This window comes from Desarmillaria tabescens, assembly GCF_030435595.1.
Source record: "Desarmillaria tabescens strain CCBAS 213 chromosome Unknown EV420scaffold_10, whole genome shotgun sequence".
NCBI lineage: Eukaryota > Fungi > Basidiomycota > Agaricomycetes > Agaricales > Physalacriaceae > Desarmillaria > Desarmillaria tabescens.
The window spans coordinates 1,251,209-1,264,182 of NW_026848309.1; the positions used below are offsets into that span (position 1 = coordinate 1,251,209).

At 49.3% G+C, this 12,974-nt stretch overlaps 5 protein-coding genes across 5 annotated transcripts; 4 read left to right on the forward strand and 1 right to left on the reverse strand.

The window, feature by feature from the left end:
- Positions 1-150: 150 nt before the first annotated feature.
- On the reverse strand, positions 151-3,452 carry EV420DRAFT_1746320 (uncharacterized protein; the record flags this gene model as incomplete). The annotated part of the gene is made up of 3 exons (XM_060480161.1): positions 2,800-3,452; positions 2,567-2,712; positions 151-2,479 (listed from the first exon to the last, which is right to left on the reverse strand). The coding sequence occupies exons 1-3, from the start codon at positions 3,031-3,033 to the stop codon at positions 151-153; spliced, it is 2,709 nt and encodes a 902-aa protein (XP_060333789.1). The 5' UTR covers positions 3,034-3,452.
- Positions 3,453-5,159: 1,707 nt separating this feature from the next.
- Positions 5,160-8,264, forward strand: EV420DRAFT_1266255 (uncharacterized protein; the record flags this gene model as incomplete). Its single annotated transcript, XM_060467318.1, has 18 exons — positions 5,160-5,272; positions 5,329-5,403; positions 5,480-5,669; positions 5,722-5,874; positions 5,928-5,970; positions 6,039-6,162; positions 6,196-6,263; positions 6,323-6,430; positions 6,498-6,546; positions 6,607-6,627; positions 6,677-6,753; positions 6,809-6,850; positions 6,993-7,074; positions 7,130-7,284; positions 7,344-7,522; positions 7,572-7,730; positions 7,892-8,048; positions 8,104-8,264. Coding segments are annotated over 18 exons (1,956 nt in total), but the record flags the coding sequence as incomplete, so codon positions are not given.
- Positions 8,265-8,411: 147 nt separating this feature from the next.
- EV420DRAFT_1619419 (histidine phosphatase superfamily) lies at positions 8,412-10,790 on the forward strand (the record flags this gene model as incomplete). Its single annotated transcript, XM_060475467.1, has 13 exons — positions 8,412-8,616; positions 8,651-8,652; positions 8,689-9,067; positions 9,122-9,215; positions 9,265-9,317; positions 9,369-9,462; positions 9,511-9,610; positions 9,658-9,686; positions 9,734-9,902; positions 9,953-10,023; positions 10,082-10,299; positions 10,371-10,496; positions 10,546-10,790. 13 exons carry the CDS (start codon positions 8,412-8,414, stop codon positions 10,788-10,790), a joined length of 1,785 nt encoding a protein of 594 aa, XP_060333791.1.
- A 208-nt stretch (positions 10,791-10,998) lies between these two features.
- EV420DRAFT_1266175 (uncharacterized protein) lies at positions 10,999-11,823 on the forward strand (the record flags this gene model as incomplete). The annotated part of the gene is made up of 6 exons (XM_060467314.1): positions 10,999-11,046; positions 11,098-11,207; positions 11,262-11,432; positions 11,462-11,596; positions 11,661-11,697; positions 11,752-11,823. The coding sequence occupies 6 exons, from the start codon at positions 10,999-11,001 to the stop codon at positions 11,821-11,823; spliced, it is 573 nt and encodes a 190-aa protein (XP_060333792.1).
- Positions 11,824-11,966: 143 nt separating this feature from the next.
- Positions 11,967-12,871, forward strand: EV420DRAFT_143469 (uncharacterized protein). The gene is made up of 4 exons (XM_060469025.1): positions 11,967-12,231; positions 12,281-12,355; positions 12,415-12,561; positions 12,628-12,871. The coding sequence occupies exons 1-4, from the start codon at positions 12,207-12,209 to the stop codon at positions 12,822-12,824; spliced, it is 444 nt and encodes a 147-aa protein (XP_060333793.1). The 5' UTR covers positions 11,967-12,206; the 3' UTR covers positions 12,825-12,871.
- Positions 12,872-12,974: the final 103 nt, after the last annotated feature.

The window sequence follows — 12,974 nt, forward strand, 5'->3', positions numbered from 1 at the left end:
AAGTACCGCAGTGGTGAGTATCAGCGTCCGCGCAATAAAAACAGTAAAACAAAGGAATCTGCAATAATATAAGCTAGGGCGTATGAAAACCAAAGAAGAGAGGCACTCGCGCATGCTATGTACAAGAAATGCAAAAGCGCCGAAGTCGAATCACCTTCCAGCGGGAGGCCAGATATCTGCAACCGTTCGCCTCCTCTCTTTCCTTGAACCGGGGAGAATAGAAGAAGCTGCACTCCGATCAGCAGCGTGCGCTGCTTCTGTCCCATCAAGCGACATCCTCGCCGACCGGTTCACCGTCCGCCTCCAATCCCTCCCCGTCTCGGAACCCGACATTGGCGAATGGACACTAGCAGCGATCTCGGCCTCATCTGTGTTCACAGAACCTGAAGAAGACGACTTCCGTTGTTTCTCATCCTGCTGCTGAAGTCCGTTGAGCGTTGAAATCGATATAGTCGATGGGCGAGAGAACGTCACCGAGGTTCGATTCGACTTGTTCGAATCGGTCCGCTGTAACGGGCTCGCGCTTGGGAAACTCACTCGATCAGGAGAATTGGAAACCGTATGTGTAGTCAGAGCTGTAGTTGTATTTGGGCTCCGAACGGAGAAGATAGAGTTGAGGTTCTTGCGGCGAGAAAGAGTTTGATTTTGCTGGTCTCGGTTATGATCTTGAGGTCGTTTTTCTGAAGGAGGCGTAGGAGTAACGGATAGTCGAGCTCGAAGAGATTCAGAGGGTAATGTCGGCAGTGGTCTTGGAATGTCAAGGGGAGGGAGAGTTTGAGTGCGATCAGGTACGCGATTGTTACGAGAAGCAGGTGTAGGCGATGGGTCAAAAGCACGGACAGTTTCTTGAGAATCGAGCGTAGCGACACCATTTGCGCCGACACGTATAGAGGGCTGCACTCGTCGTATGGAACCGGAACTTACCCCATTGGTAGTAGCACTTCGATGGGGTTCTCGAGGAGACGGGGTTTCGAACACAGATCGGGTATAATCCTCGTTCTTTAATGTGTTGAGAGCTGACGGAGGTCGAACAGCAAGAACACTTTCTGCCCTTGCATTCAGCCGTCGCGAGGCCTCTTCTCGCTCCCTATCTCGGATGTCCCAGCTACGTCGAGACTCAGCGCTACGCCTTCCACTACCGTTCACAGGGGTTTCTGGTGTAAGATGAAGCCGTGATAGACGTCCCGTCAGACCTTCCTCATCCAAACTGATGCTCCGATTATGGGTATCTCCAGCACCACTTAGATCTCTAACAGCTTTGCCGACACCAAGCAGGAACCCTGTCACCGCTCTAACAAGCTCGTCGCTTGCTCTCATTCCCTCTCTATACTCTCCACCAACTTTCCTCCATATCTCCACCAAGTCTGCATCCATGTCACGATCACCAACCTCCGCATTGATCTGCTCCTCCAACGCCCGTCCATTCCCACCCTTCATTAGTCCTTGCAACCTTTCAGCAGCCGTCACTATACTTTGCGCGTTCCTCAGCAAATCGTTGGCCGCATTCAACTGCACCCGATTGATTTGCGATTCGAACATCGACAAGCTATTGTGCATCAGCTCCGTATGATGACCGGACTGCTGTATTCCTGAAACTCGTGGACTCGAGTACCGGTCCTGTCCACTGTACGCGCTGAGTGACGACTGTGACCTCTCCACATCTCTCCGAGATACTGAGGTATCTCTGTCCCGCAAAGGATACGCACTTCGATGACTCCTCAACTGACGCGAAGCTGATGAAGGGGAGTCACCGCCATCCTCGAAATCTCGGCCGTATTCCGCCATCGACGTTGCTGCTCTTGGTCCAACGATAGTACGAGCACGAGTCTTGACATCGCCGACCCGCTTCTCCTCACCATCCTTCAAAGCTATGCCAGCTGCACGCAACCCTTCGCCAGCTAAACTTCTACCCCGAGCACCCACTGTCAATGCACTCTCCGCACTCCCACCTCGTAACGTTTGCCGCCGCCCTATGGCAGGTTCATCGTTATCATCGCTAGGAGACGTCACCGACAGATCCTCGCTCATCCAACGCGTCTGGTGCCGTCGATTCAGATCTCGCACAGTTGACGATCTAGCAGGCGTTTTTGGGAGAGACGTGAATTGTAAGGTAGAAGTTCGGGTAAGAGTACCGTTAACACCGTTCCTGCTGAGATGTCGAGCCACCGCCACCAGGTGAATCACGAAATTCCGGTGGAAGAGGCTGCCTCTTCTTCCCCAGACCCACTGTAGGGACTCCGTCTGGACGACGCAACCGCTGCCAGCGCGCTTTGCGTCACGCCACGGTCTGGGGATCTCGGACGGTAAGAGGCTGTTGCTTCTGTGAGAGCAACTGAAGCGCGCTTCCGGATATGGGAAGGGGAATTTGATGATTGCGAGGAATTGGACTTGGCTGCAAGAAGGCCCTGTCCGGGAGATGAGGGGGCGGATATGAGGCGCTGTCGGATACGTGGCGTAGACGGGCGAGGATCGGGAGAGCCTGTTCGGGAGGACGAATGTGAGGAGGAAGAGTGGGAATTTGTGGAGAATACGGGAGGATGGAGAGTCTCACGCTCTGTTTCAGAACCTGACTGGTGATCTGGCGTGACTTGGTGGGAATGGCGTGACGAGCGTGTTCTCGAGGAGGAAGAGGAAGACTGGGATGATGTTGAGGCAAGTGGTGGAGCATGGTGTTTGGGCGTAGTGGGATGACGTGGCTTGGGCGAAGGTGTACTTAGCCGAGAGTAAGAAGAAAGTTTATCGAGGGCCTACAATGATAAAATCAGACGAAGAAAAGACCGAGCCATCCGAAAAACGTACCATCCTGTTCCTCTGCGTGAGACTCTTGACGCGTTCAAGCGCCTGTACATTCTCACTGGAAGAGATGGAAGACTGTCGTCTGCTAAGACGCGCTGTATTATCCTCGTCGTCGTTGTTGTCATGGTCGTTGTCATAATCGTCATCGTCATCTGGATCGACCAGACGACTCGTGGACCCATTCTGCTTTTCTTCAAAAGCATGATGGAATGTCTTTACATTCGACTCAGTGAGCATTTCACTGGGATGGGGCCGATTTCTTCGAGCGATGCTGGCAGGATCGCCTGTGCTTCCAGCTGCCAGTAGAATTCGTTGCCGGTGGAGAAGGAAGACCGGAACCTTTTGAACTAGAGCTCGCAACTGGACTTGGTGGTTCCGGTAAATCAGGCAAGTTCGGGGGAGAAGATATGTATAGAGGATCTTTCCCCAAGTATACAGCAGACAGCGGACGTTTTCCAGTGGATTTGATAGGTCGGGGGGACATTTAGAACTTTTCCGGCAACTGAAGACCGATAGAAAACAAAAGAGCGAAATGTTGAAGCCCCAAGGCCTAACAAAAAGGCATGAAGAGAAGAAAAAAAAGACCACTGCGCCCGTCGTGGACGTTGGAGGGAAGGGAGCAACGTTGTCTGCATCTGTTTGTCAGCACGCCCTTCACGTGGGGCCGTCACTTCACGCCAAACGTCTAGCGTCAATTCGAATATGCCCACTGTCTTCCCGTTTTCTTGCTTGCGCTTGGTGATTTTCTTCGTAGTGCTACGGCTGGAACTTTCTTTCGTAAGAGATGTATGATAAACAATACTTCCCATCGCTATGACCTTGTAATGGAAACAATAACAAACTACCGACAAGAATAACTTCAGTCTCGGTTCTGCGCACTTCATCGTGACCGTTTCACTTCGTAATTCTACCTTGTTAATCTTGCCTCGTTTAGGTTTGTTCTCTTCATACTCCCGCGGCACCGGTTACCAAAATCGAAGCACCGACATCAGCTCAAGCCACAAGGCGAGAATTCTCTGCATACTGTGCCTGGTCTCTTGTGTCTGACATTTGTGAACAGGAAATGCCAATGATCTGAACCACATCCGGGTCAAAAAAATTTAAAATCCAAGAGGCTTGTCTTCTTCCTTAGAAGGAAGAAAAAACCAAATATTTATCCTACAAATCGAGGGTCATATGGTCGCAGCAGTCGGCCACGACAGCCCGTCTGCGGTGGTTTCCAACGCGCCTACCGAGGCAGCAACCGGTAACAAACATCTCCTGACCCTATTGGCAACTTCCGCCCTTCAGGATAGAATCCCAGTGTTGCCGTCATGATTGGCGCACGAACGGACTACGGAGATGTCATTCACTCGGATTTTCCCGCCCCAAACACATTGTGTTCCGTCAAGATGTTCATAGGTGACTATACTATATTCCACGTGTTGGAATCCTCGTAACATCCGCAGTGTAGGGCCCGAGGATACATCCAGGGTGCTGCCATGATCGAAGACCTATGTTCTTTCGGATTTACAGGCGTCGAACGAAACGCTAATAAAAAGCTACGCAGCTGCCGGTTCGCATATCATTGATCGAAAATCAGATTCAATCAGGTCCCGCTGGATCTCGTGAGATGGGATCTTTAATGCGCTCAATCCCCTCGCTCAAGTGAACCAACGCAGCGACTCGATTCATTTCTCGCATCCGGAAAACACAGTGCGGATGTCCGTCCCGAATGCGGACCGGCCCCGGAACAGGTTTGAAGCTGGTTGCTTGGCTTCCGTGTTTTAACCGAAAACCCATTGGTAGCTCTCTGCCCCTTGTGCTGTGGTGCGATTATTTAATTTTCTTCGCCTGTCAAACATCTTACATCCGTGAAAGTACGCCGTTGAAGGAAATTCTTTGTCGTGACTGCTCGCTAACCGACGTCGCGTTGTCGCACTGTTAGTCATAACATTGGACAACTGCTTTTCGGCGTGGCGTTGTAAACTTCCCATTTGATGATCCTTCCTTTAGGCGGGCCGTCCTGGACAGAGGGTGCTCTGAATTTCTGGAGAGTATTGGCATTGTGACTCCATCATCTGACTTTGTTCAGGTGTCGATGCAGTATGTGGTTTACTGGCGGACCGCGTACGGACGCTTTTGGAGTCAGATATAAGGTGACATTGAGTGATTCGCGAAGAACACTTCGTACAATTGTACAATGGTGAGCACACTCCATCAACTCCTGTGTTGAGACTGATCATAAGGGCTTAGACGATTCTGCTTCCTTTACTGTCAACGGTCTGTTTTGGAGTCCTTTCGACTTTCGGAGCGCGTAAGTGTACATATCAATAGAGAAGTTACGTGATCCCTTAGTCATAATTTCTCTGCAAGTCGTCGCGCCGGTGTATAACAGAATTCCAACGGGAGCGATCAAACCAGCTGGATGGGCCTTGGATCAAGGTAATGTCCAGGCGGAGGGTCTCGCCGGACATCTGATGGACTTCGACAGCTAGTGAGCCTGCACCAGGATCCTTTCTTGTCAGGCTCCGTCTGATGGATTATTTCTAGCGTCAACGGTTCAATTTGGGTAGAGGGAGGCTCCATTGAGTACAGTGCGATGCACGAATCAGCCCCGTATTGGTTGTAAGTCTAGCCATTTCTTTATTTTATTCCAATGGCGCCACTATATCCCTCTCAATTGACAATTTTGAAACGAAAGCAACGGCATGGTGGCGCTGGCTTTTCAACTTGAAGATAAACGCCTCTTGGGTCAAGTCCGTGCATTCTTGGATTGGACTCTAGACCATCAAGGCGATGATGGTTGGATTGGTCCCGAAGCCCTCGACGGGTCATCGGATGATGTTCCCCGTCTGACATGGCCCCGTTATCTTGTTTTAATGGGACTCGTTGTGAGTACCATTCGCAGTCATTCAAGCACAGTTCTTTATGATGCTGGAAAAGCAATATGCCGAAGCGGACCCTTCCCAAACCGAACGGATCGTAGACGCCATGCACAAATTTATCACACTTGTTCATAGTACCTGGGCGTCCGGCTCGGAAGGCGATCCTGAAGACGGCTTCCAGTTTGAGTATCAATATGTGAGATGGGAAGAAGTGAGTGACTTCTTGCCCTTATTAAATTAAAACTAAACTTTTCTTTTTCCTAGTTGGTCTACTCCTTACAATGGTTATATGATAACTATCCCAACGGTCTGAGTTCCCCACACATATTAATGAATTCATCTTGCCACGTTATTCATATTGATTCTGTGATGCAGGTCGGGAAGATATCTTAATCGAGACGATGCAACTCGTCAGAGACTCGGGATTTTCCTGGAAAGACGACTGGTATACGGAGGCCAGTTTCGCAAAGGAAGCAGTGACATCCTTCTTTTCATACACGTAAGCAAACCAAGCCCTTTTAAATGGGTAGAGTAACCCAGTCTCACGGAGAACTCATCAAAAAAACTCACCCTGCAGGCATGGTGTGAACAACGCAGAAGGTAGGAATTGCCAAATGGTAATACCGACTGTATGGCTCACTTACGAAATTCTATGTTAGCCCTCAAGTCTGAGGCGTTGGCGTATCGGTTTACGGGTGATCCGACAGACGTTCAGAGCACTTTTGACCGGCTCGATATGATTTATCAGTACCACGGGCGCGCCTCTGGTTCGTCTGAGTATTCGCCCCCATCGTAATCCTGTTTTCAAGCCGGTTCCGATTCTTTTATGTACAGGTACCTTTTCAGCCGACGAGCATCTCGCTGGTCTGGGTCCTTCTCGTGGGTAGGTCAATGCCGTAAATTGTGTACCAGGGATTCTCAGTTGTCATTGACGTCCTGGCAGAACTGAGCTGTGCACCGTAGTGTGAGTCGTTGCACAGTCACTTACTTGTTCGAGCTGAGACTTTTCCAAGGGAACAAATCTTCTCGCTTGCGACGATCTACCAAATATTTGGCAACAATTCTTTGGCCGACCGCGCGGAGAGAATAGGTAGGCATATGATCTGGGGCCTTTTGGCAACTGTAGACTGACCTCACTTGGACAGCTTATAATGCATTACCCGCCGGAATAATGCATGATTGGTGGTGTAGGTATCCCCCTTCTACATAAAATTTCTCGGCGTTTAACATTATCCGTCTGTTATCATCAGCACACCAGTATGACCAAGAAGGTCATAGACACTTCGCCAATTTGTTCCTTTTTTGTTTTATTTTAACATTCTTGTTCAGTCAATCAAATTTGGGCCCAGGAAATGGACCCATCGCCATGGGGTAATAATGGTCCTAGGTCAAACATCTTCGGGTTCGAGCCGTGAGTTCCATTTTTTATTCGTGTCACGAAATAGAGGGCCTTCTACAACGTGTAGGAATTACCCATGTTGTACCGCCAATCATCCGCAAGGGTACCCAAAATTCTGGGCTCATGCTTTCATGACCGATCCAGCGGATGACGGACTGCTTCATGTTTTTCTGGGACCGTATACGTATTCCGGAATCATTGGCGCGTCCAACCAAGTTGATGGTCTGTCATTCCTTTTTTAACGGCCGCCTACCCCAACTCTCTCACCATCCTTCCTTTAGTTGTGGTTGATACCATTTATCCGTTCAATAACACACTCAAGTACCAAATCGCGGCGAGCGAATCACTGGTTTTCAAGATCCGTATACCAGATTGGGCCACGAAAGAAAGTGTGATATCGGTGAACGGGGAGGAGGCGACGACCCTGACGCCTGACGATGCGAATTTCCAGGTCGTTGAGGTGAATGTTTGATTGGGAGCGACTAGATAACTCGGCTGACATGGTCTAGCTTTCGGAAGGGTCATCGACGATAGTGCTTTCCCTTCACGCTGTCCTTGATATCGAAAAACGGTTCAATGATGCCGTCGCCATCAACTACGGGGCGCTTAACTATGCAATAGAACTATCTTACAACGATACGGTTACTGAGGGATTACGGTACGGTTCTGTGACTTTCAGAAATGCTTCAAGATTTTTCTCACCTTCACTGATAGGAGCGAACAAGCCTTGAACGATGTGAAAACGCTTTATCCCGATGCACCTGCTGAGTATCTCACACCGGCATGTACCATCATTTTCATTCGGCCGCCTAGCTTACGGAAAATGTAGTACGATAATCACACCAAGGACCACACGCTGCTGCCTACCACAGAATGGCGTCTCGCTATTGATCCTTCTACTATTGAGATCGTCGATCGTTCTTCCGAGGTGTCTAACTTACCGTTCTACGTCTGGGCTCCCGGTTCTCAGCCTATCACCATGATTGGTTCGTAGTCCATCCACTTGCCTTCTTTCATGCTAACTAAGTGCTTCTCATCCAGCGACTGCATGCCAGATCGACTGGGAAATTTCTAGTGGAACAGCCGCCTCCCCCCCTCAAAGTCCAAACGCTTGTACCAGCGATACCTTCGAAGTCAAGCTTGTCCCATTTGGGGCTGCGAAGCTCCGCCTGGGGGAGATTCCGACGATGATCATAGCCTGAATGACACCTATATACATAATCTGTACATGTAATATCCAAACTGCCTTAGCACAAATTCGATATCTTCGGGCGATGAGCCAGTCTTGAGCAACCCATTTCAAGCGCAATATTCGTCACGTGCACGAGACACCCTTCTTCCCGACCACAATGGACGTCGAACGGGGCGTGAAGGAGTACGATCCAATGTCCAGCGAGGCGCTGCCGTCCCCACATTCTCGAGATGAGTGGCCCAAGAGCCCGATATACCAGCCGACATCCTCATTCTACACCCAGCCCCACTTCACTCTGCTTCATCTTGCTATCGCTTTCCTTGCTGGATCCTTAGGCTGTTTCTTCGCTCAATACGCTATATGTGGGACAACCTGTTTCTCTGATGATTTGGCCAGTAGTACGATGGGCGGTTATGACGATGCTATCGCCCTAGCGCCTCCTTACGTTCGGCTCGACGGAACGGGACATTTTCCCACCAGCTACGCCGACGAATGCTTTCCCCTCTCTCTTCCCTACGGACGTTGGGTATGCTGGGGGAACACCCACAGGAGTCGAGCCTGCGTTGATAGCAACGGCCCCATCATACCCTATTCACAGCGGGGCCGCGGTTCTCGTCGCGCCTCAGGTGATGACGCACCAAGAGAAGACGAAGTCATTTGATCTATTCAAGAAGTGGGGCAACCTTTCGCCGTGGTACAGCGTAGATAGGAAGACATTTGGGCTGGATTCGAGTCCCGAGACGCCAGAGACATGTAGGATTACGGGCCTGCATTTCTTGCATAGACATGGAGCCAGGTATCCGACCGCTTGGGGTGAGTGACGACCTTATCCTCGCGGTGGATAGATCTAATCATTTCCTTTTGCAGCGTCATATGGTGGCCCGGCGAATTTCTCGGGAAGGCTGCACGATGCTGCTGCAGGGCTGAGTGCGTCCGGGGATTTGGAATTTTTGAACGAATGGTGGGTGGTTTTCGGTTGCGATAGCGATCCTGAACGAATCCGTTTATAGGACGTACAAGCTCGGTGAAGAAGTCCTTACGCCCTTTGGGAGACAACAGCTTTGTTAGTCGACCTGTATTTTGTACTTGCATATCCTCTCACCTCGCCTTCCAGATGACTTGGGTATTTCTATGAGACTCAAATATGGATATCTTCTCAAGAACTTTACGGAGTCCAACACCATTCCTGTCTTCCGGACCGAATCCCAGTAAGTATGCTCCTCAGGAGATGGTTCAGGCGCTTTATTTGTGTACAGAGATCGTATGCTCAACTCCGCTATGAACTTCGCAATTGGCTTCTTTGGATACCCATTCGAAGGTCAGTATCAGCAAAGTATCACCATCGAAGCAACTGGAGTAAGTCATCGTTGCCATCGATCCCCTGTTATCTAACCGTCTCGTAGTTCAACAATACTTTGGCCCCGTATGACACGTATGTCATCTATACGTCCGCAACGTCTTGTCCTGACAGCCTTGCAGATGTCCGAACGCCAAGATCAGTTCCAGAAGCGATCGCGGCAAGTGGTACGTGGAACGATGGGCTGGCATCTACTTGAAGAATGCCCAGGAGCGTCTCCAACGTCAACTCAACGGGTATAATTTGACCATTGAAGACACGTATGTTCTTCAGCAGATGTGTGCATACGAGGTGCGCATCTGATCCCGTTACAAGGATCCGCGTACTGAAAATACCTCTAGACGGTGGCGCTGGGGTATTCGCAATTCTGCACGCTCTTTACGGAAGAAGAATGGGAAGGCTTCGATTATGCGTGGGGTTCCTGTCTTTGGTCTTCTCTGTTGTCACACTGACGTCGTCTTTCTCGGCAGTCTGGATCTGAGTTTCTGGTACAACTCCGCATTCGGATCTCCCGTTGCTCGTGTTCAGGGCACCGGGTATGTTCAAGAGCTCGTGGCCCGGCTCACGCAGGAACGTATCAAGGAACATAGGCTCTCGACGAACGCCACGCTGGACGACAACCCTACGACTTTCCCCTTTGGGGACAGTTTGTATGTGGATGCTACCCACGAAGTGGTGGTTTTGAACAGTAAGTTCCGTGCATCACTATTCTTGGAATGTAGAGCTAATTCACGGGACCTCTCGCGTTTATTTGACCAGTCATCACCGCATTGAACTTGACAACTTTAGCAGCCACTGGACCGCTCCCGTACGACCACATACCCGAAAACCGGTCATTCAAGGTATCCGAGCTGGCTCCGTTTGCTACAAACGTGCAATTCCAATGTATGTATACTTCTTCTTTCATATCATCAACGGTCTTAACGTAACATAGTATTGGAATGTACGTCGGTTCCGGGACAGCAAATCCGTATCGTTATCAACGATGGAGTCGTACCGCTCACTGGGATCAAGGGGTGTCCTGACCAGAAGGATGGTATGTGCCCGGTGGAGACGTTTGTGGCGTCGCAGAAGGAGTTGATTGATAAGGCTGACTGGGTATATGATTGTTATGAGGAGTGGGATATACCGTCGGGACCGGCGTGGGAGACGGTCACAGGTGATTCGCCCAAATTCTGAGTAGGAGGAGGGTATATTGATAATACTATACATGTACATCGATGGGCCAGTTGTAGATAATATACTCCTTGTACTGACGAGGAGTAGTAGGTCCATATGTACGCATCAATAGCACAGCCACAGCGGAAGACCCCAAACAACAACCGACAATCGACGTGTCGCTTTACCAAATCCACCAACAGGACCGCCTTGTACACCTTATCCATCGATGTTTACTGAAGAGCTGAAAGCCTTTCGAAGGCTTGGATTTCGCCATGTATGGTCAACGCTTCACTGCCTGTTCTTATCTCACCTATTATTGCATTAGGTCCTCCTGCAATGCCTCAATTTCGCGACTGTCATTGCCTCGGGGCTCATGATATGGAAGGGTTTGGGACTAGTAACAAACTCAGAATCACCTATTGTCGTAGTGTTAAGGTTTGTAGTCGTTCGCCTGGCCAGTGTAGCGACGTGTAAACTGATGGGTAACAGCGGTTCGATGGAACCAGCCTTCTACCGCGGCGACCTACTTTTCCTTACCAACCCTGCGCACGAGAGATACCATACGGGAGATATCACTGTTTACAAGATTCCTGGAGCCGATATTCCGATCGTTCACCGGGTACTGGAGACGCATGATTTTCCGCTGACGGATAACTCTACGTACGTTCTATTCCTTAGGGTGTACCAAGACTGATTTGGGGTATGTCTAGTTTGGCGAAACAGTATTTGCTTACCAAGGGAGATAATAATTATGTGGACGATATCGATTTGTATCAAGGGTTAGAGTGGTTGGAGAGGAAGCATATTGTGGGAAAGGTTAGAGGGTATGTTTTGATCTTTTTTCGTCTGTTTTTCCGGTGTTCTTTCGTGTTGACTAAGTACGGTCAGGTTCCTACCGTATATTGGATACGTCACGATAGCAATGGTTCGTTGCCCTCGCTTTTACGTTCTCGGGGCTCGCATTGATTGTCCTTTCCAGAATGATTTTCCTCAGCTCAAATATGCCCTCCTAGGAGGACTTGGGCTGTTGGCGCTAATACAGCGAGAATAGGCTAATTGTAAGTATGACCACTCCCTACCGTCCAACGCATAAATACTGAGCGATCTTTTGCAGGTAGCGTAGACATCATTTGTCGTGTAATCATACAAAACCTTACGCCAAGAATTCGGCTATTATACCTTCTGATTTGCGTGGCGTGACATCATAAGTTGCAGCCAGCCAACACGAGGAAGCGATGAGGTCCAGTAAATAGACGGAACAAACATAAATACCCTGATTTCTTTTCCCCATGTACAAAAGAGCCACGTCCTTGACATTCACCATTCTAACGGCGCTGTGCGTCTATTTTCGTGCGTACACCTCCATCTCCAAGCCCGACTTCCGAGTTCCTTAGACGCACAGAATCTCCTTTACTCAATGTACTCAAGGCGTTCATGGAACATCCGATGGACTACACTTGTACGCATTCTGGGATGATTTCTCTCCCAATTCTTCATTTATTTCGCAGATGAACAACTAGTCCGCCTCTTCGAGAGACCCGCGGATTTTCCGTACCAGGTCGCCGTGTCCCTTGATCAGCAAAGTACGGCAGAGGTTTTCCCCATATACAATACTTATTTTTCCTCATGGTTCACGAACCAGTGAAACGGCTTCGTTGGCTCTCCTTAATAACTTTCTACACCATATTCATAGGTCCCGACACCGTCTTAACGGGATATATTCTCCTCCGGGAAATCTTCTTTACCATCATGCACCATTTTTTATATCTGTTTCATAGTTGCCTTCGGTGTAAGCGATCCTCTCTCCCCTCCTCCATTATTTACTTACTAAAAATGTGTTTATCGGCTGTCGTAGCCCCGTCGCTAATCAGATACTACGAAGAGCGCACGTCTGCCTCTCTTCCGGGGAAAGAATTCTTTATTTTTGTCAGAAATTCCAACGACATGTATAACACATGGACAAAACAATCCAGAATTTTGACAGTTTTGCGATGTGTGTCGGTCGCGGGCTGTGCCTACATGGTGGTCGTCCTTTGGTTCGGGTTACAGTAGGTATTAGGATTGATGTCCGAGGAAGCGTTCGGTTCTGGTCATTATCGAAGACTAGTTTCTTCTAATGTGTACTCTAGTATGTGTAAAGACAGTTCTATAGTACTGATGTACACCTCTCTATATGAGTCCATGTTAAGATGCCAAATGTAT

Excerpts from the sequence above, each read along its gene's own strand:
- EV420DRAFT_143469 (XM_060469025.1), top strand. The coding sequence starts at position 12,207 with ATGGAACATCCGATGGACTACACTT. Across the intron at positions 12,232-12,280 it reads ACATCCGATGGACTACACTT|ATGAACAACTAGTCCGCCTC; the intron begins GTACGCATTCTG and ends TTTATTTCGCAG. Across the intron at positions 12,562-12,627 it reads GTTTCATAGTTGCCTTCGGT|CCCCGTCGCTAATCAGATAC; the intron begins GTAAGCGATCCT and ends CGGCTGTCGTAG.